Source organism: Patagioenas fasciata, chromosome 2 (assembly GCF_037038585.1).
Source record: "Patagioenas fasciata isolate bPatFas1 chromosome 2, bPatFas1.hap1, whole genome shotgun sequence".
Classification (NCBI taxonomy): Eukaryota; Metazoa; Chordata; class Aves; order Columbiformes; family Columbidae; genus Patagioenas; species Patagioenas fasciata.
The window spans coordinates 111,311,313-111,331,326 of NC_092521.1; the positions used below are offsets into that span (position 1 = coordinate 111,311,313).

The 20,014-nt window shown below is 53.1% G+C and overlaps 2 protein-coding genes across 2 annotated transcripts; both read right to left on the minus strand.

The window, feature by feature from the left end:
- Positions 1 to 267: 267 nt before the first annotated feature.
- Positions 268 to 2,691, minus strand: LOC139827238 (uncharacterized). Its single transcript, XM_071804732.1, has 4 exons — positions 1,650 to 2,691; positions 1,445 to 1,539; positions 1,189 to 1,313; positions 268 to 987 (listed from the first exon to the last, which is right to left on the minus strand). Exons 1-4 carry the CDS (start codon positions 2,298 to 2,300, stop codon positions 968 to 970), a joined length of 891 nt encoding a protein of 296 aa, XP_071660833.1. The 5' UTR covers positions 2,301 to 2,691; the 3' UTR covers positions 268 to 967.
- Positions 2,692 to 10,220: 7,529 nt separating this feature from the next.
- On the minus strand, positions 10,221 to 12,644 carry LOC139827235 (uncharacterized). The gene is made up of 4 exons (XM_071804729.1): positions 11,603 to 12,644; positions 11,398 to 11,492; positions 11,142 to 11,266; positions 10,221 to 10,940 (listed from the first exon to the last, which is right to left on the minus strand). Exons 1-4 carry the CDS (start codon positions 12,251 to 12,253, stop codon positions 10,921 to 10,923), a joined length of 891 nt encoding a protein of 296 aa, XP_071660830.1. The 5' UTR covers positions 12,254 to 12,644; the 3' UTR covers positions 10,221 to 10,920.
- Positions 12,645 to 20,014: the final 7,370 nt, after the last annotated feature.

The following is a 20,014-nucleotide window of genomic DNA, read 5'->3' on the forward strand; positions in this document are numbered from 1 at the left end:
AGCCTTAAAGTGGTAGTTCATTAGTAGGCACCCATTATATGTTTAGTTAACCCTTAAAATGGTAGTTCCCTCTATCATGTCCCCTCCCCCCCATCCCCTGTCTCTCACCCCTTCTCCCCCCCTCTTCCCCCCACCCCCTTCCCCTCTCCCCGCTCTGTCCCCCCTCCCCGTCCTATCCCTCTCTCTTCACTTCCCCTCCCTCCTTCTCCCTCTCTCCCCCCTCCCTCCTCTTTTCCCTAAAAAAGACTTTCAAGGACACAAAACACAATGGATACAAAGTGTTCCTTTTTATTTTATTATAGGTTCTTGAAGGTTGGTTAGTTGCTTGCTGTTGTTGTAGGTTGCTTTAGGTGAGTTGTTCTATGCTGGTTTGGGTGTGCTGTTCTAGCTAAGTTTAGGACCACCTCGTGGAGCAGCAGGCACCCAGCCCAAATGGCCCAAAGAAGCCATGGCAAGGGGCCGTGCTCAGCGCTGCAGAGGAAGGCAAAAAACCCCCGGAGACCCTTGCTGTCCCACCTGGGGGAAAAAAAAGCCTTCCTCCCCCCAGCTGCAGGGCACGAGAGGCCATCTTCCTGGTGCTTGAGCAGCAGGCAGGATCCGAGCCAAAAGGGCCCAGAGGAGCTCTGCAAAGTGGTCATGCTCAATGCTGCAGAGGAAGGCAAAAAACCCCCGGGGACCAGTGCCAATCTGCCCCGGGGGAAAAAATTCCTTCCTGACCCCAGTGCTGGCGATCGGCTGTTCCCTGAGCATGTGAGCCAGACCTGGCTCCTTGTCCCACAGGCTGCTCACGCCTCCCAGGACCTGCCCAAGCCCTATCTTATCCTATCCTCTCCTACCCTACCCTAGGCTATCCTACCTTGCGCTGGAGCCATCTCCTGGACTTGGGAGAGTGCCCAAAGGCCTCCGACCTAACGGACCTTGGCGGGGGGCAAGAACGCTTCGGAAAATCCTGCTTCCAGCTGTCCTGTCAAGAATTCATGACCAAACCTGGGCAGAGAAAACAAAATGCCAGAGATGAAACTTACTGCACGTAACAAGAGGACACAACAGAGATGACGGAGGAAAACAGCAAGAGGGGAAGGAGAGGAGGAGCAGAGAACACAGAAGGAAACGAGACCCTTGAATCTCACCCAATCAGAGGAGTAAGAGAAGGCTTCCAAAAGACCAGGCTCTGAATACAAAGCATACCTCGTAAGGTTTTGTCTCCAAACTTTTCCTCTTTTGAAGGCAAGCTGCAGATCCCACGCTGTCCTTTGGTCTCCGACGCGGCATCCTTCGGTCCCCGGCGGTCTCTGGCGCTCTCCAGCGGGCTTCTGTGCACACACACACGCACATATCTGGTTTTTATTTTCTATATCTACACATTTCTATTAACTCTAGAGTCTGTATACACGTCTACAGGGAGAAGGAGAAAAAGTCTGAATTATTTGTGCCATGTGCAAACCTTTTCCCTTGAAGGCAAGCTCCAGCTCCAGCGCTGCCCTTGGGTGTCCTGGCCGTCTGTGGGGGCTCCTGAGGACTCCTCCCGGTGCTCTGGGGCTGCCGACCAGAAGATGGCAGCGACTCTCCTCGCCTCTTCCCCAGGCCCCAGGGCAGAGGAGATGCCCCGGCATGAGGGCCGGGGCTGCGGGCTGGGAAGCCGGGCTCACCTGCGGCTCCAGAGCGGCTGCTGCTCCGGCCCGGCCCATCCCGTCCCGTCCCATGCCCCGGAGGTGGCTAGTGGCGGCTGCGGGGGCGGCGCCGCTTGTGCCCAGGCGCCTGCTTGGGGGCTCTGGGAGAGCCCCCGGCCGTCCTGCGGCGCTTCGGGCACCACGGCGCTGGGGGCAGCCCGCCCACGCTGCTCTTGTGCCCCAGCAGCCCTGCCTGAGGCGGGTCCACGTCCATCGGCTCCGCCTCCTCCCGAGGCGGGTCGATGTCCATGGGCTGCTCCTCCTCCTCCCGGGGTGGGTCAACCTCCATCGGCTCCTCCTCTCGCCTGGGGGCGGTGCTGCTGCTCCCGGCAGGCTGCCGCCGTTTCTTGGGCGGCGGAGCCATGGGCCGGGGGGTCCGTGAGCCTCCTCTTCTTTCTTCTGCTCGCTGCGGCCTCTTCTCTCCGAGCGCTGGCGCGGCTGGCACGGCTCTGCTCCAACTGCCACAACAGAGGCTCGCGGCGTCCCCAGCGAACGCTGCGGTGGCCGGCATGGCGGCCCACAGGGCCACGAGGGCCCCGTCGCGGGGCCATTTTGCTCTGCAGTGCTGTCAATGCTTATACTTGGTTTGCCTCGCCTCGCCTCGCCTCGCCTCAGGTGGAACCAACTCATTTGCCTTTTGTCTAAAGGAAAGACCGACAGCCGCACATCTTTTGACAGTATCTTTGACCAGCACGACAAACCTGGCACTTGTATTGCACAATTATCCTGTGCTAAGGGATTCTGCTGTTTCTTTAGTGCTGTACGATGAAGAATGCAAAAGGTGTTTGAAGAGACAGTGCTCGTTCCCGCGTTTACCGGCACACGGGGCGGGGCCGAGGAGCGACGGCTCTGCCATCCGCTCGTCAGGGCTGCTGGCTCGGTCTTTGCGGGAGGCGGTAGCGATTGGTCGGCTCTGTGTCCAGCATGGCGGCCAAGGCGAGCAGCAGCCCCTCTCAGCTGCTGCTGCCGCTCGGTAAGCGGCGCCGCGACGCTTCCGCGCTCTCCCGGTGCCCGGGCGGGGCTGCGCTGGGGCCCGGCCTGTGCCCGGCGGGCGGGCGGGCGGGCGGGCGGGGAGGGAGGCCGAGGCCGCTTGCGGGCACGCGTGGGTGGCGCGGTCGGCGCCGCCGCTTGGCGGGCAGCTGGAGCGGGGGGAGCGGGTGTGCCCGCCGGGTCCGGCGGTGTCGGCCGGTGCGGGAAAATCCCGTCGAAGATGTTACAGGCTTGTGAGTATTATTTCTGCTTGTTGTTGCTGTTTAAGTTTGTGTTTCCTGAGGGAAAACTTGCTGTAAGGTCTGTAAGCAAAACGTGCTTGTTTTTTTGGAATGAATGTTTGCCAGCTGAGTAGTTTCTGCCTTGGACTGAATCCTTGGGGGTGATCTGTTCGGGGCAGCCCTGTCATAGAGTAGCAGTTGCGTGACTGATCCTTGTCATCGGGTTCCTAACTGGTAGCCTTTATTTGGCGTGGGTTGTTGTGTTGAACTTCTCCATAGTTCGTTTGCTTTTCCATTTCCTGAAGGTCTAGGCAAAGATTAAACAAATGAGTGGACTTAAAGAGAAGTATTTGTTATTTGGCCATGCCATGTTGCTATTTGAAACCTGTTTTGATTCTTGGTGATATTCAAGAAGTTGTCGCGACTCAGAGGGCAAATCTTGATGTGCTGAGCAGAAGAGTGCAATGGATCTTTTTGGTTGCCAGGTAGCTTTCCTGACCCATGTGGCCAGTTGATCGAGATTCCACTGCACGCCTGAGAGAGTGAGAAAGATCCCCTCCCTCCTTAAAGAATGACCGTGATGCTAATGGGATGAAATACGCTTGTTGATCAGCCTGGATGTCAGTCAAGCTCTGTCCCATCTCTGCCCCCCTTCCTCGACAGGTCCCATCTGTGGGCAGAGCGGTCAGAATGTCCCTGGCTCTCAGACCAGAGCAATTACAAACATTAGTTCTGTGCTGGGGTGTTAGCTCTTGTTCTCAACCTAATTCCAAAGAATGACTGTGCGAGCTGTGAAAAAGAAAGGTTTCTAACCGCGTGAAGAAAATCAGTTCGCTTTCGGCGAAAAGAGCACAATTTCTTTCAGGTATGGAGCCCTCAGGGCTCTGTCAGGGCTTTCTTTTCTCCTCTGCCTTCCCTTCCCTTCCCTTCCCTTCCCTTCCCTTCCCTTCCCTTCCCTTCCCTTCCCTTCCCTTCCCTTCCCTTCCCTTCCACCTTCCCTCTCCCTTCCTTCACTCTTCCCTAAAAACCACTTCCCAGGACACAAAACGCAATGGATACAAGTGTTTCTATTTGATTTTGTTTTATTTTCTTTTTTAATTTACTTCCTTTGATGTTATTTCATGTCATTTCTGTTTCTCACTCTGTTTCAGAGCCAGTGCTCACAATCCTTAACACAAGCCCACGTGTAGCCAGGAGCAGGCTGATGCGTTCTTCAGTTTAGCTTGAACAAACAGCCCTTGCAGGCTGGCAAAGGCAAGTCCCAGAGCTGCAGAGAGCAGCAGCAGGAATAGAGGCCAAGCTTTCCCTGGTTGTTGAAGAGGGAGAACCTTGAGAATGAGGCGCGGGCCTGACCATGCACAAAAGAAGAGGTATGTGGTACTGTGGGATCTTTTCCGAAGCATCACATGTAGCGATGACAAGCAGACGTTTTGCCTTCCACACCTTGTTTTGCTGCTGTGCTTCTCGGGCAGGGATGCACGAGAAGCGCTCTGGTCCCTGCCAGGCGCTGGTGTTGCCCGCAGGGAGAGCTGCCGAGTGGCAGCTGCGAATCCTTCCTGTTCCTGACAGGACACCAGTGGCTGCTCCAAAGCACTGGGTCCCCATGCAACATCTCTGCATCCTGTTGCCTACATCTGCCTTCTTTGTCTGTAACTTGTTTGGGTTTTGCCTGTTTCTTTCTACCTTGTTTGTTTTTTTGTTGTGGTGGTGGTGGTGGTGGTGTTTCTCTTGTTGCTGTTGTTCTGGTTTTGTTGGGGCTTTTGAAGTTTGTTTCGTTTGGTTGGTTTAGGTCAGTTTCTATGAGTTGGTTTTGGTAGGCTTTTTGAGAGTGGTTGTTCGAAGGTGGTTGTTTGACGCTGTATTACGTTGTTGGTAGGTTGTGTGTTCGTAGGTCACTGAAGGCGGGTTGTTTTAGGTTAAGGTTTGTTAAGTTTGGTTTAGGTTGGCGGTCTTAGCTGCTTGTTTCAGGTTTGATGGTTTAGCTTGGTTTGGGTTGGTTAGTTTAGGTGGGCGGGTTCAGGTTGTTTGATGTGATTTTCTTAGCGCTGCTCTGTGTGGTTTAGCTTAGGAGGTTTCTTTTTCTTGGTTTTGCTGGGTTCTTTGGTTGGTGCTGTTTTCTGAGGATTCTTTAGCACTGGTTGTGTTAGTTTGGTTTAGGTTTCTGGTTTTAGTAGCTTGGTTCAGTTTGTTGCGGTCGTTTGAGGTTGGTTTGAGGCAGGTTCTTTGAGGGTGGTTGTGAGAGGCTGGTTGTTGAAGGCTGGTGGGTTGAGGTTGCTTGATGCAGGTGATTTTTGGTTGAAGTTGTCTTCCGTCGGTTGTTGTAGGTGGCGTATCTGAAGCCGTTTTCATGGAGGCTGTTTTCTTTAGTTTGGTTGAGGTTTGTTTAGATGATTTTAAGTTGGGGGTGGGTTGGTTATTTGAGGTTGTTTCTTTTCAGTAAGCAGTTTAGGTGGGTTGGTGGGTGTCTGTGTTTTTAGGTAGGTTGGTTTAGGCAGGTTTGGTTTACATTGTTTAGGTCGCTTGAAGGGTTTCTGTTAAGGTTGGTTCAGGTTGTTTGGTTTAGGTTGGTTTAGTTATTTCCTGGTAGGTTGTTTAGGGCAGTGTTATGCACGGTGCATGTTTTGAAGATGGGTTCCTTCAGGCTGGGGTGGCTTAGATTGGTTGTTGAGGGTGCTTTAGGTGGTTTGGTTAGATGTACATTGTGTTTTGTTGGTTTTAGGTTGTGTCTGGATGCTTTGGATGTAACTGCAATCTCGCTGGGACATGTGTCCCCCCACTAATCACCAGGCTCGATTGGGCTGTTTCTGCTGTCTCGGCAGATGTCCCCTTCCTCCTTCCCTGCTCCACGTGTTTCCCTGCCTTGCTCAAAGAGGATGACGTTCCCCGCTAGAGGCGAACCATTGCTAGGTCAAGGGTATACGGTAGCTGCGCTGTGCTTGAGAACCTCCCTCCAAACAAGCTCAGGGTCCGTTAGGAGGAGAACCTGGGGTAGTCAAGCTTCCAAGACTGCAGGCACATCCAAGTGAGACACTGCCTGGGGTAGGGTGGCTGGTGGTTGGGTTTTTGTTGTTGAGGTTTTTTAGGGTGTTTTAGCTTTGTTGTTGAAGTTGAGTTGATCTAGATTGGTTTTTAGCTTGGTCATTGTAGGCTGGTTTCAGTGGTTCTATTTAGCTTTGGGTTGTTTGCTTTAGGTCATTTTGGTCAGGTTATGTCATTGGGTTTTGTATTTTTGAGGCTGGTTTAGATCGGTCGCTTTAGGTAGTTTTATCCTTTATTAGATTGGTTTTAAGTTGTTTGAGATTGTTTAATGGTTATTTTAGGTTAAGATTGGTTGGTTTCAGTTTGTTTAGCTTGTTTGGTTCTAGGTTGCTTAAGGTTGGTTGAGAAATGCCGGTTTATGTAGTTTTAGATTGTTTTAGGTAGGATTTTTTTAGATCATTTGGTTTAGGTAGGTTTGTTTTAGGGTGTTAAGGTTGGTTTATTTTGTTTGGTTTAGGTAATTTGTTGTAGATTGTTTAAGATTCTGTTTAGGTTGTTGGTGGCTGATTGAAGTTTTTTAAGGCAGACTGGTTTAGCTTCTTTAAGGTTGGTTTAGGTGAGCTGTTCTATGCTGGTTTGGGTAGGCTGTTCTAGCTAAGTTTAGGGCCAGCTCGTGGAGCAGCAGGCACCCAGCCCAAATGGCGCAAAGAAGCCGTGGCAAGGGGCCGTGCTCAGCGCTGCAGAGGAAGGCAAAAAACCCCCGGAGACGCTTGCTGTCCCACCTGGGGGAAAAAAAAAGCCTTCCTCCCCCCAGCTGCAGGGCACGAGAGGCCATCTTCCTGGTGCTTGAGCAGCAGGCAGGATCCGAGCCAAAAGGGCCCAGAGGAGCTCTGCAAAGTGGTCATGCTCAATGCTGCAGAGGAAGGCAAAAAACCCCCGGGGACCAGTGCCAATCTGCCCCGGGGGAAAAAATTCCTTCCTGACCCCAGTGCTGGCGATCGGCTGTTCCCTGAGCATGTGAGCCAGACCTGGCTCCTTGTCCCACAGGCTGCTCACGCCTCCCAGGACCTGCCCAAGCCCTATCCTATCCTATCCCATCCTATCCTATCCCATCCTATCCTATCCCATCCTATCCTATCCCATCCCATCCTATCCTCCCTTGAGCTGGAGTCATCTCCTGGACTCCCGAGAGTGCTCAAATGCCCCTGACCTGATGGACCTTGGCGGGGACTAGAATGCTTCCTGTGCCTGGTGGGACACCAGTGGTTGTCCCAAAGCACTGCAATCCCTTGCAACCCCTTTACATCCTAGTTCTTACGGCTCCTGAGCCTGGCTCCACAGGGGATGAAGATGGTGAGCTCTGCAGTGCTCCTCCCGAAGGAATTCCCTTGGTCTTGCCACTGCTATCCAGCTGAAAAGGATTTCCAGCCATCAGATAAGCTTGGCAGGTGGCCCTGGCAGTCCGTGTGCCATTCCTTCCCAATGCAGCAAGTGACTTGTGCTGCCCAACGCAGCAAGTGGCGTGCTGCTACGCTGTCATTTATGGTGACGCTGTCTGCTCGGGAAGAAGTCCTGAATGGTTTTGTGCTGTTTACCGTCTCTTTCCCTGGACTTGATAGCTCTTTTCCTGCTTTGGCTTTCATCCTTGATATCGTCCTTGAAGAGCTCTGCAGTGCTCCTCAAGAAGAAATTCCCTTTGTCTTGCCACTGCTACCCAGCTGAAAAGGATTTCCATCCATGAGCTGAGGTTTGAAGGTGGCCCTGGCAGCAGATTGTCTTACAGTGGAGAACCTCCAGCAGCCTCACGCAAGCTCTTCCTCCCTCAGCCCCTGCCCTGTGATGCCACCAGCTCCTCAAGTGCTTCCTCCGGGATGTGTTGGGGCTGCCCCCGGGCCAGCTCTGGCAGTGGACACGGGACCCGGCTGCTCCTTTTGATCCTGCCCAGGGCATTGTGAGCTCTGCGTTGCCGGGTGCTGGCATTGTGACGTGGGGGTGACAGAGCCCCACGTGTGCAGCCCCGCCCGCCCCCAATCCGCCCAGCACCCTATGGAGGAAGCCTTTGGGGTGCTGGCCCCAGATCAGTCCCTGAGCTGAAGAGGCCCAGGAGGCTGTCCCTGCCCTTGGTGTGCATTCGCTGGGCAGAGCTGCTGGGTGTCCCTGAGGCCTCCTCTGCCGCTCGGCTCCCCAGAACAAACCTCCTGCTGTTTCTCTTCTCTCAGGCAGAAACCAGCCCTGCAGCCTCGAGGCCACCCTAGTATAGCCATCTCCTCTCTGCCCCACATAAAATGCCCACTGGGTCCCACAGCAAGGAAGACCAGGGACTCAATCCAGCTGGACACAAACCCTTTCCTGAGGCATAAAGAGAGTGATTTTGAGAGCTGCAGAGAGCAGCAGCAGGAATAGAGGCCAAGCTTTCCCTGGTTCGTAAGAGGGAGAACCTTGAGAATCAGGCGCAGGACTGACCATGCCCAAAAGAAGAAGAAGAAGTAGAAGATGATGATGACGGGTGTGGTACCGAGGGATGTTTTCCAGAGCTACGTGACACGTAGCGACAACGAGCGGACTTTTTGCCTTCCACAGCTTGTTTTGCTGCTGTGCTTCTTGGGCAGGGATGCACGAGAAGCGCTTTGGTCCCTGCCAGGCGCTTGTGTTGCCCGCAGGGAGAGGTGCCGAGTGGCAGCTGCGGATGTTGCAGCCGGGCTGGAGCCCTTCCAAGCAGGGGCTGTTTTGGTGGAGGGAGGTTTTTGGTTTTGGTAGCTTGGTTGAGGTTGTTGAGGTGGTTGGAGGTGGTTTGTTTGAGGCAGGTTCTTCTTTGAGGGTGGTTGTGGGAGGCTGGGTTGTTGAAGGCTGGTGGGTTTAGGTAGCTTGATGTAGGTGATACTTGGTTGAAGTTGTTTTCCCTTGGTTGTTTTAGGTGGGGTATGTGAAGTTGTTTTCATTGAGGTTGTTTCCAGTATTTTGTTTGAGGTTGGTGTAGGTGGTTTGGTTGAGGTTGTTGAGATGGTTTGAGGTTGGGTGGCTTAGGTTGGTTCTGTTATAAAGCTTCAGTTGCCATGGGGACTCGAACCCATGACTGGAGAGTCTGTTTACCCTTCTCCCACTTGCATGCAGTCATTAGCGGGTCCATCCTGGCTCCAGTGACCGGGACGCAACAGAAGGCTCACTCAGGGTTACTCGATCTACCCCCAAGATCGCTAGCGGCAGACCCCCTTCTGGTGGAGTCAAGTCAGTAGCCCCCTTAGGTAGGTGCCCATTTACAGCAATATGGGGAATCTGGCCATGCGGAGGCTTCCCTCGCCAGTTGCTGGCCCCCATGTTACAGGCCCACGTTACAGTAAAACAAAAGCATACCTTATCCGCTTAATTCAAAAAGTCGTTGTCTGCCCCCGCGGTGACCAGCCGGAGTGGAACGGAGCCCCTGTGAAATAAAAGGTGCGGGACACGTCTGGGAGGTCCGTTTCTCTCAGGCGGTCCGCACAGCCGGGCAGAGCTTGTCCCTTCGTGGTCGCCAAAATTGATATGTGGAAACAACTTTACAGCCTATAAAGTCATAAAACTTTACAACGTGCAAGCCTATAAAGCGGGTACGTTTATCTGATATCGGGCGCAAGGGGGATCGTTCCACCATTCATGCGCACCTTCTAACACTATGAGGTGTGTTTAAATACAGCAAGGTGTTAGGTATTCATAATGACCCCAGGAACGCCTATACTTATTCATAACCTTTCCCCGCTTCTTATTAAAATGAGTCCCAGGTCATAATTTCCAAAGCCTCCTCCTAGACAGCTCCCTGTTGCGCCTGCGCGGTGCCATCTGGTGGTCTTGAGGAGGGGTCTTTGGATGAAGGCTCCTTCAGCTTCGTCACAGTGAACTTTTTACCTTTGGCTCATTATGTTGAATTGACTGGGACCCAAGCGGCCAAGTCAATTGAAACCAGGCTGGCGCCCCCTTTTGCTCTAAGTCTTTGTTACCTCGTCTCCTCAAGTTTACAGCTGGGTGCAGTAAAACTTCTTATCTTGGCATTCGAGGGGGTTCTGTTTTTCTTAGCATGAGTCTACATAAAGCTCTAAACTAAGCACTTATTGTGTGCCTAAGCCTTAAAGTGGTAGTTCATTAGTAGGCACCCATTATATGTTTAGTTAACCCTTAAAATGGTAGTTCCCTCTATCATGTCCCCTCCCCCCCATCCCCTGTCTCTCACCCCTTCTCCCCCCCTCTTCCCCCCACCCCCTTCCCCTCTCCCCGCTCTGTCCCCCCTCCCCGTCCTATCCCTCTCTCTTCACTTCCCCTCCCTCCTTCTCCCTCTCTCCCCCCTCCCTCCTCTTTTCCCTAAAAAAGACTTTCAAGGACACAAAACACAATGGATACAAAGTGTTCCTTTTTATTTTATTATAGGTTCTTGAAGGTTGGTTAGTTGCTTGCTGTTGTTGTAGGTTGCTTTAGGTGAGTTGTTCTATGCTGGTTTGGGTGTGCTGTTCTAGCTAAGTTTAGGACCACCTCGTGGAGCAGCAGGCACCCAGCCCAAATGGCCCAAAGAAGCCATGGCAAGGGGCCGTGCTCAGCGCTGCAGAGGAAGGCAAAAAACCCCCGGAGACCCTTGCTGTCCCACCTGGGGGAAAAAAAAGCCTTCCTCCCCCCAGCTGCAGGGCACGAGAGGCCATCTTCCTGGTGCTTGAGCAGCAGGCAGGATCCGAGCCAAAAGGGCCCAGAGGAGCTCTGCAAAGTGGTCATGCTCAATGCTGCAGAGGAAGGCAAAAAACCCCCGGGGACCAGTGCCAATCTGCCCCGGGGGAAAAAATTCCTTCCTGACCCCAGTGCTGGCGATCGGCTGTTCCCTGAGCATGTGAGCCAGACCTGGCTCCTTGTCCCACAGGCTGCTCACGCCTCCCAGGACCTGCCCAAGCCCTATCTTATCCTATCCTCTCCTACCCTACCCTAGGCTATCCTACCTTGCGCTGGAGCCATCTCCTGGACTTGGGAGAGTGCCCAAAGGCCTCCGACCTAACGGACCTTGGCGGGGGGCAAGAACGCTTCGGAAAATCCTGCTTCCAGCTGTCCTGTCAAGAATTCATGACCAAACCTGGGCAGAGAAAACAAAATGCCAGAGATGAAACTTACTGCACGTAACAAGAGGACACAACAGAGATGACGGAGGAAAACAGCAAGAGGGGAAGGAGAGGAGGAGCAGAGAACACAGAAGGAAACGAGACCCTTGAATCTCACCCAATCAGAGGAGTAAGAGAAGGCTTCCAAAAGACCAGGCTCTGAATACAAAGCATACCTCGTAAGGTTTTGTCTCCAAACTTTTCCTCTTTTGAAGGCAAGCTGCAGATCCCACGCTGTCCTTTGGTCTCCGACGCGGCGTCCTTCGGTCCCCGGCGGTCTCTGGCGCTCTCCAGCGGGCTTCTGTGCACACACACACGCACATATCTGGTTTTTATTTTCTATATCTACACATTTCTATTAACTCTAGAGTCTGTATACACGTCTACAGGGAGAAGGAGAAAAAGTCTGAATTATTTGTGCCATGTGCAAACCTTTTCCCTTGAAGGCAAGCTCCAGCTCCAGCGCTGCCCTTGGGTGTCCTGGCCGTCTGTGGGGGCTCCTGAGGACTCCTCCCGGTGCTCTGGGGCTGCCGACCAGAAGATGGCAGCGACTCTCCTCGCCTCTTCCCCAGGCCCCAGGGCAGAGGAGATGCCCCGGCATGAGGGCCGGGGCTGCGGGCTGGGAAGCCGGGCTCACCTGCGGCTCCAGAGCGGCTGCTGCTCCGGCCCGGCCCATCCCGTCCCGTCCCATGCCCCGGAGGCGGCTAGTGGCGGCTGCGGGGGCGGCGCCGCTTGTGCCCAGGCGCCTGCTTGGGGGCTCTGGGAGAGCCCCCGGCCGTCCTGCGGCGCTTCGGGCACCACGGCGCTGGGGGCAGCCCGCCCACGCTGCTCTTGTGCCCCAGCAGCCCTGCCTGAGGCGGGTCCACGTCCATCGGCTCCGCCTCCTCCCGAGGCGGGTCGATGTCCATGGGCTGCTCCTCCTCCTCCCGGGGTGGGTCAACCTCCATCGGCTCCTCCTCTCGCCTGGGGGCGGTGCTGCTGCTCCCGGCAGGCTGCCGCCGTTTCTTGGGCGGCGGAGCCATGGGCCGGGGGGTCCGTGAGCCTCCTCTTCTTTCTTCTGCTCGCTGCGGCCTCTTCTCTCCGAGCGCTGGCGCGGCTGGCACGGCTCTGCTCCAACTGCCACAACAGAGGCTCGCGGCGTCCCCAGCGAACGCTGCGGTGGCCGGCATGGCGGCCCACAGGGCCACGAGGGCCCCGTCGCGGGGCCATTTTGCTCTGCAGTGCTGTCAATGCTTATACTTGGTTTGCCTCGCCTCGCCTCGCCTCGCCTCAGGTGGAACCAACTCATTTGCCTTTTGTCTAAAGGAAAGACCGACAGCCGCACATCTTTTGACAGTATCTTTGACCAGCACGACAAACCTGGCACTTGTATTGCACAATTATCCTGTGCTAAGGGATTCTGCTGTTTCTTTAGTGCTGTACGATGAAGAATGCAAAAGGTGTTTGAAGAGACAGTGCTCGTTCCCGCGTTTACCGGCACACGGGGCGGGGCCGAGGAGCGACGGCTCTGCCATCCGCTCGTCAGGGCTGCTGGCTCGGTCTTTGCGGGAGGCGGTAGCGATTGGTCGGCTCTGTGTCCAGCATGGCGGCCAAGGCGAGCAGCAGCCCCTCTCAGCTGCTGCTGCCGCTCGGTAAGCGGCGCCGCGACGCTTCCGCGCTCTCCCGGTGCCCGGGCGGGGCTGCGCTGGGGCCCGGCCTGTGCCCGGCGGGCGGGCGGGCGGGGAGGGAGGCCGAGGCCGCTTGCGGGCACGCGTGGGTGGCGCGGTCGGCGCCGCCGCTTGGCGGGCAGCTGGAGCGGGGGGAGCGGGTGTGCCCGCCGGGTCCGGCGGTGTCGGCCGGTGCGGGAAGATCCCGTCGAAGATGTTACAGGCTTGTGAGTATTATTTCTGCTTGTTGTTGCTGTTTAAGTTTGTGTTTCCTGAGGGAAAACTTGCTGTAAGGTCTGTAAGCAAAACGTGCTTGTTTTTTTGGAATGAATGTTTGCCAGCTGAGTAGTTTCTGCCTTGGACTGAATCCTTGGGGGTGATCTGTTCGGGGCAGCCCTGTCATAGAGTAGCAGTTGCGTGACTGATCCTTGTCATCGGGTTCCTAACTGGTAGCCTTTATTTGGCGTGGGTTGTTGTGTTGAACTTCTCCGTAGTTCGTTTGCTTTTCCATTTCCTGAAGGTCTAGGCAAAGATTAAACAAATGAGTGGACTTAAAGAGAAGTATTTGTTATTTGGCCATGCCATGTTGCTATTTGAAACCTGTTTTGATTCTTGGTGATATTCAAGAAGTTGTCGCGACTCAGAGGGCAAATCTTGATGTGCTGAGCAGAAGAGTGCAATGGATCTTTTTGGTTGCCAGGTAGCTTTCCTGACCCATGTGGCCAGTTGATCGAGATTCCACTGCACGCCTGAGAGAGTGAGAAAGATCCCCTCCCTCCTTAAAGAATGACCGTGATGCTAATGGGATGAAATACGCTTGTTGATCAGCCTGGATGTCAGTCAAGCTCTGTCCCATCTCTGCCCCCCTTCCTCGACAGGTCCCATCTGTGGGCAGAGCGGTCAGAATGTCCCTGGCTCTCAGACCAGAGCAATTACAAACATTAGTTCTGTGCTGGGGTGTTAGCTCTTGTTCTCAACCTAATTCCAAAGAATGACTGTGCGAGCTGTGAAAAAGAAAGGTTTCTAACCGCGTGAAGAAAATCAGTTCGCTTTCGGCGAAAAGAGCACAATTTCTTTCAGGTATGGAGCCCTCAGGGCTCTGTCAGGGCTTTCTTTTCTCCTCTGCCTTCCCTTCCCTTCCCTTCCCTTCCCTTCCCTTCCCTTCCCTTCCCTTCCCTTCCCTTCCCTTCCCTTCCCTTCCCTTCCCTTCCCTTCCCTTCCACCTTCCCTCTCCCTTCCTTCACTCTTCCCTAAAAACCACTTCCCAGGACACAAAACGCAATGGATACAAGTGTTTCTATTTGATTTTGTTTTATTTTCTTTTTTAATTTACTTCCTTTGATGTTATTTCATGTCATTTCTGTTTCTCACTCTGTTTCAGAGCCAGTGCTCACAATCCTTAACACAAGCCCACGTGTAGCCAGGAGCAGGCTGATGCGTTCTTCAGTTTAGCTTGAACAAACAGCCCTTGCAGGCTGGCAAAGGCAAGTCCCAGAGCTGCAGAGAGCAGCAGCAGGAATAGAGGCCAAGCTTTCCCTGGTTGTTGAAGAGGGAGAACCTTGAGAATGAGGCGCGGGCCTGACCATGCACAAAAGAAGAGGTATGTGGTACTGTGGGATCTTTTCCGAAGCATCACATGTAGCGATGACAAGCAGACGTTTTGCCTTCCACAGCTTGTTTTGCTGCTGTGCTTCTCGGGCAGGGATGCACGAGAAGCGCTCTGGTCCCTGCCAGGCGCTGGTGTTGCCCGCAGGGAGAGCTGCCGAGTGGCAGCTGCGAATCCTTCCTGTTCCTGACAGGACACCAGTGGCTGCTCCAAAGCACTGGGTCCCCATGCAACATCTCTGCATCCTGTTGCCTACATCTGCCTTCTTTGTCTGTAACTTGTTTGGGTTTTGCCTGTTTCTTTCTACCTTGTTTGTTTTTTTGTTGTGGTGGTGGTGGTGGTGGTGTTTCTCTTGTTGCTGTTGTTCTGGTTTTGTTGGGGCTTTTGAAGTTTGTTTCGTTTGGTTGGTTTAGGTCAGTTTCTATGAGTTGGTTTTGGTAGGCTTTTTGAGAGTGGTTGTTCGAAGGTGGTTGTTTGACGCTGTATTACGTTGTTGGTAGGTTGTGTGTTCGTAGGTCACTGAAGGCGGGTTGTTTTAGGTTAAGGTTTGTTAAGTTTGGTTTAGGTTGGCGGTCTTAGCTGCTTGTTTCAGGTTTGATGGTTTAGCTTGGTTTGGGTTGGTTAGTTTAGGTGGGCGGGTTCAGGTTGTTTGATGTGATTTTCTTAGCGCTGCTCTGTGTGGTTTAGCTTAGGAGGTTTCTTTTTCTTGGTTTTGCTGGGTTCTTTGGTTGGTGCTGTTTTCTGAGGATTCTTTAGCACTGGTTGTGTTAGTTTGGTTTAGGTTTCTGGTTTTAGTAGCTTGGTTCAGTTTGTTGCGGTCGTTTGAGGTTGGTTTGAGGCAGGTTCTTTGAGGGTGGTTGTGAGAGGCTGGTTGTTGAAGGCTGGTGGGTTGAGGTTGCTTGATGCAGGTGATTTTTGGTTGAAGTTGTCTTCCGTCGGTTGTTGTAGGTGGCGTATCTGAAGCCGTTTTCATGGAGGCTGTTTTCTTTAGTTTGGTTGAGGTTTGTTTAGATGATTTTAAGTTGGGGGTGGGTTGGTTATTTGAGGTTGTTTCTTTTCAGTAAGCAGTTTAGGTGGGTTGGTGGGTGTCTGTGTTTTTAGGTAGGTTGGTTTAGGCAGGTTTGGTTTACATTGTTTAGGTCGCTTGAAGGGTTTCTGTTAAGGTTGGTTCAGGTTGTTTGGTTTAGGTTGGTTTAGTTATTTCCTGGTAGGTTGTTTAGGGCAGTGTTATGCACGGTGCATGTTTTGAAGATGGGTTCCTTCAGGCTGGGGTGGCTTAGATTGGTTGTTGAGGGTGCTTTAGGTGGTTTGGTTAGATGTACATTGTGTTTTGTTGGTTTTAGGTTGTGTCTGGATGCTTTGGATGTAACTGCAATCTCGCTGGGACATGTGTCCCCCCACTAATCACCAGGCTCGATTGGGCTGTTTCTGCTGTCTCGGCAGATGTCCCCTTCCTCCTTCCCTGCTCCACGTGTTTCCCTGCCTTGCTCAAAGAGGATGACGTTCCCCGCTAGAGGCGAACCATTGCTAGGTCAAGGGTATACGGTAGCTGCGCTGTGCTTGAGAACCTCCCTCCAAACAAGCTCAGGGTCCGTTAGGAGGAGAACCTGGGGTAGTCAAGCTTCCAAGACTGCAGGCACATCCAAGTGAGACACTGCCTGGGGTAGGGTGGCTGGTGGTTGGGTTTTTGTTGTTGAGGTTTTTTAGGGTGTTTTAGCTTTGTTGTTGAAGTTGAGTTGATCTAGATTGGTTTTTAGCTTGGTCATTGTAGGCTGGTTTCAGTGGTTCTATTTAGCTTTGGGTTGTTTGCTTTAGGTCATTTTGGTCAGGTTATGTCATTGGGTTTCGTATTTTTGAGGCTGGTTTAGATCGGTCGCTTTAGGTAGTTTTATCCTTTATTAGATTGGTTTTAAGTTGTTTGAGATTGTTTAATGGTTATTTTAGGTTAAGATTGGTTGGTTTCAGTTTGTTTAGCTTGTTTGGTTCTAGGTTGCTTAAGGTTGGTTGAGAAATGCCGGTTTATGTAGTTTTAGATTGTTTTAGGTAGGATTTTTTTAGATCATTTGGTTTAGGTAGGTTTGTTTTAGGGTGTTAAGGTTGGTTTATTTTGTTTGGTTTAGGTAATTTGTTGTAGATTGTTTAAGATTCTGTTTAGGTTGTTGGTGGCTGATTGAAGTTTTTTAAGGCAGACTGGTTTAGCTTCTTTAAGGTTGGTTTAGGTGAGCTGTTCTATGCTGGTTTGGGTAGGCTGTTCTAGCTAAGTTTAGGGCCAGCTCGTGGAGCAGCAGGCACCCAGCCCAAATGGCGCAAAGAAGCCGTGGCAAGGGGCCGTGCTCAGCGCTGCAGAGGAAGGCAAAAAACCCCCGGAGACGCTTGCTGTCCCACTTGGGGGAAAAAAAAAGCCTTCCTCCCCCCAGCTGCAGGGCACGAGAGGCCATCTCCCTGGTGCTTGAGCAGCAGGCAGGATCCGAGCCAAAAGGGCCCAGAGGAGCTCTGCAAAGTGGTCATGCTCAATGCTGCAGAGGAAGGCAAAAAACCCCCGGGGACCAGTGCCAATCTGCCCCGGGGGAAAAAATTCCTTCCTGACCCCAGTGCTGGCGATCGGCTGTTCCCTGAGCATGTGAGCCAGACCTGGCTCCTTGTCCCACAGGCTGCTCACGCCTCCCAGGACCTGCCCAAGCCCTATCCCATCCTATCCTATCCCATCCTATCCTATCCCATCCTATCCTATCCCATCCTATCCTATCCCATCCCATCCCATCCTATCCTCCCTTGAGCTGGAGTCATCTCCCGGACTCCCGAGAGTGCTCAAATGCCCCTGACCTGATGGACCTTGGCGGGGACTAGAATGCTTCCTGTGCCTGGTGGGACACCAGTGGTTGTCCCAAAGCACTGCAATCCCTTGCAACCCCTTTACATCCTAGTTCTTACGGCTCCTGAGCCTGGCTCCACAGGGGATGAAGATGGTGAGCTCTGCAGTGCTCCTCCCGAAGGAATTCCCTTGGTCTTGCCACTGCTATCCAGCTGAAAAGGATTTCCAGCCATCAGATAAGCTTGGCAGGTGGCCCTGGCAGTCCGTGTGCCATTCCTTCCCAATGCAGCAAGTGACTTGTGCTGCCCAACGCAGCAAGTGGCGTGCTGCTACGCTGTCATTTATGGTGACGCTGTCTGCTCGGGAAGAAGTCCTGAATGGTTTTGTGCTGTTTACCGTCTCTTTCCCTGGACTTGATAGCTCTTTTCCTGCTTTGGCTTTCATCCTTGATATCGTCCTTGAAGAGCTCTGCAGTGCTCCTCAAGAAGAAATTCCCTTTGTCTTGCCACTGCTACCCAGCTGAAAAGGATTTCCATCCATGAGCTGAGGTTTGAAGGTGGCCCTGGCAGCAGATTGTCTTACAGTGGAGAACCTCCAGCAGCCTCACGCAAGCTCTTCCTCCCTCAGCCCCTGCCCTGTGATGCCACCAGCTCCTCAAGTGCTTCCTCCGGGATGTGTTGGGGCTGCCCCCGGGCCAGCTCTGGCAGTGGACACGGGACCCGGCTGCTCCTTTTGATCCTGCCCAGGGCATTGTGAGCTCTGCGTTGCCGGGTGCTGGCATTGTGACGTGGGGGTGACAGAGCCCCACGTGTGCAGCCCCGCCCGCCCCCAATCCGCCCAGCACCCTATGGAGGAAGCCTTTGGGGTGCTGGCCCCAGATCAGTCCCTGAGCTGAAGAGGCCCAGGAGGCTGTCCCTGCCCTTGGTGTGCATTCGCTGGGCAGAGCTGCTGGGTGTCCCTGAGGCCTCCTCTGCCGCTCGGCTCCCCAGAACAAACCTCCTGCTGTTTCTCTTCTCTCAGGCAGAAACCAGCCCTGCAGCCTCGAGGCCACCCTAGTATAGCCATCTCCTCTCTGCCCCACATAAAATGCCCACTGGGTCCCACAGCAAGGAAGACCAGGGACTCAATCCAGCTGGACACAAACCCTTTCCTGAGGCATAAAGAGAGTGATTTTGAGAGCTGCAGAGAGCAGCAGCAGGAATAGAGGCCAAGCTTTCCCTGGTTCGTAAGAGGGAGAACCTTGAGAATCAGGCGCAGGACTGACCATGCCCAAAAGAAGAAGAAGAAGTAGAAGATGATGATGACGGGTGTGGTACCGTGGGATGTTTTCCAGAGCTACGTGACACGTAGCGACAACGAGCGGACTTTTTGCCTTCCACAGCTTGTTTTGCTGCTGTGCTTCTTGGGCAGGGATGCACGAGAAGCGCTTTGGTCCCTGCCAGGCGCTTGTGTTGCCCGCAGGGAGAGGTGCCGAGTGGCAGCTGCGGATGTTGCAGCCGGGCTGGAGCCCTTCCAAGCAGGGGCTGTTTTGGTGGAGGGAGGTTTTTGGTTTTGGTAGCTTGGTTGAGGTTGTTGAGGTGGTTGGAGGTGGTTTGTTTGAGGCAGGTTCTTCTTTGAGGGTGGTTGTGGGAGGCTGGGTTGTTGAAGGCTGGTGGGTTTAGGTAGCTTGATGTAGGTGATACTTGGTTGAAGTTGTTTTCCCTTGGTTGTTTTAGGTGGGGTATGTGAAGTTGTTTTCATTGAGGTTGTTTCCAGTATTTTGTTTGAGGTTGGTGTAGGTGGTTTGGTTGAGGTTGTTGAGATGGTTTGAGGTTGGGTGGCTTAGGTTGGTTCTGTTATAAAGCTTCAGTTGCCATGGGGACTCGAACCCATGACTGGAGAGTCTGTTTACCCTTCTCCCACTTGCATGCAGTCATTAGCGGGTCCATCCTGGCTCCAGTGACCGGGACGCAACAGAAGGCTCACTCAGGGTTACTCGATCTACCCCCAAGATCGCTAGCGGCAGACCCCCTTCTGGTGGAGTCAAGTCAGTAGCCCCCTTAGGTAGGTGCCCATTTACAGCAATATGGGGAATCTGGCCATGCGGAGGCTTCCCTCGCCAGTTGCTGGCCCCCATGTTACAGGCCCACGTTACAGTAAAACAAAAGCATACCTTATCCGCTTAATTCAAAAAGTCGTTGTCTGCCCCCGCGGTGACCAGCCGGAGTGGAACGGAGCCCCTGTGAAATAAAAGGTGCGGGACACGTCTGGGAGGTCCGTTTCTCTCAGGCGGTCCGCACAGCCGGGCAGAGCTTGTCCCTTCGTGGTCGCCAAAATTGATATGTGGAAACAACTTTACAGCCTATAAAGTCATAAAACTTTACAACGTGCAAGCCTATAAAGCGGGTACGTTTATCTGATATCGGGCGCAAGGGGGATCGTTCCACCATTCATGCGCACCTTCTAACACTATGAGGTGTGTTTAAATACAGCAAGGTGTTAGGTATTCATAATGACCCCAGGAACGCCTATACTTATTCATAACCTTTCCCCGCTTCTTATTAAAATGAGTCCCAGGTCATAATTTCCAAAGCCTCCTCCTAGACAGCTCCCTGTTGCGCCTGCGCGGTGCCATCTGGTGGTCTTGAGGAGGGGTCTTTGGATGAAGGCTCCTTCAGCTTCGTCACAGTGAACTTTTTACCTTTGGCTCATTATGTTGAATTGACTGGGACCCAAGCGGCCAAGTCAATTGAAACCAGGCTGGCGCCCCCGTTTGCTCTAAGTCTTTGTTACCTCGTCTCCTCAAGTTTACAGCTGGGTGCAGTAAAACTTCTTATCTTGGCATTCGAGGGGGTTCTGTTTTTCTTAGCATGAGTCTACATAAAGCTCTAAACTAAGCACTTATTGTGTGCCTAAGCCTTAAAGTGGTAGTTCATTAGTAGGCACCCATTATATGTTTAGTTAACCCTTAAAATGGTAGTTCCCTCTATCATGTCCCCTCCCCCC

Coding starts and splice junctions, on each gene's coding strand:
- LOC139827238 (XM_071804732.1), bottom strand. CDS start 2,300: ATGAGTTGGTTCCACCTGAGGCGAGGCGAGGCGAGGCGAGGCAAACCA. Junction 1,540..1,649: donor CAGCCGCTCTGGAGCCGCAG/GTGAGCCCGGCT, acceptor TCTGGTCGGCAG/CCCCAGAGCACCGGGAGGAG. Junction 1,314..1,444: donor GCTTGCCTTCAAGGGAAAAG/GTTTGCACATGG, acceptor GTGTGTGCACAG/AAGCCCGCTGGAGAGCGCCA.
- LOC139827235 (XM_071804729.1), bottom strand. CDS start 12,253: ATGAGTTGGTTCCACCTGAGGCGAGGCGAGGCGAGGCGAGGCAAACCA. Junction 11,493..11,602: donor CAGCCGCTCTGGAGCCGCAG/GTGAGCCCGGCT, acceptor TCTGGTCGGCAG/CCCCAGAGCACCGGGAGGAG. Junction 11,267..11,397: donor GCTTGCCTTCAAGGGAAAAG/GTTTGCACATGG, acceptor GTGTGTGCACAG/AAGCCCGCTGGAGAGCGCCA.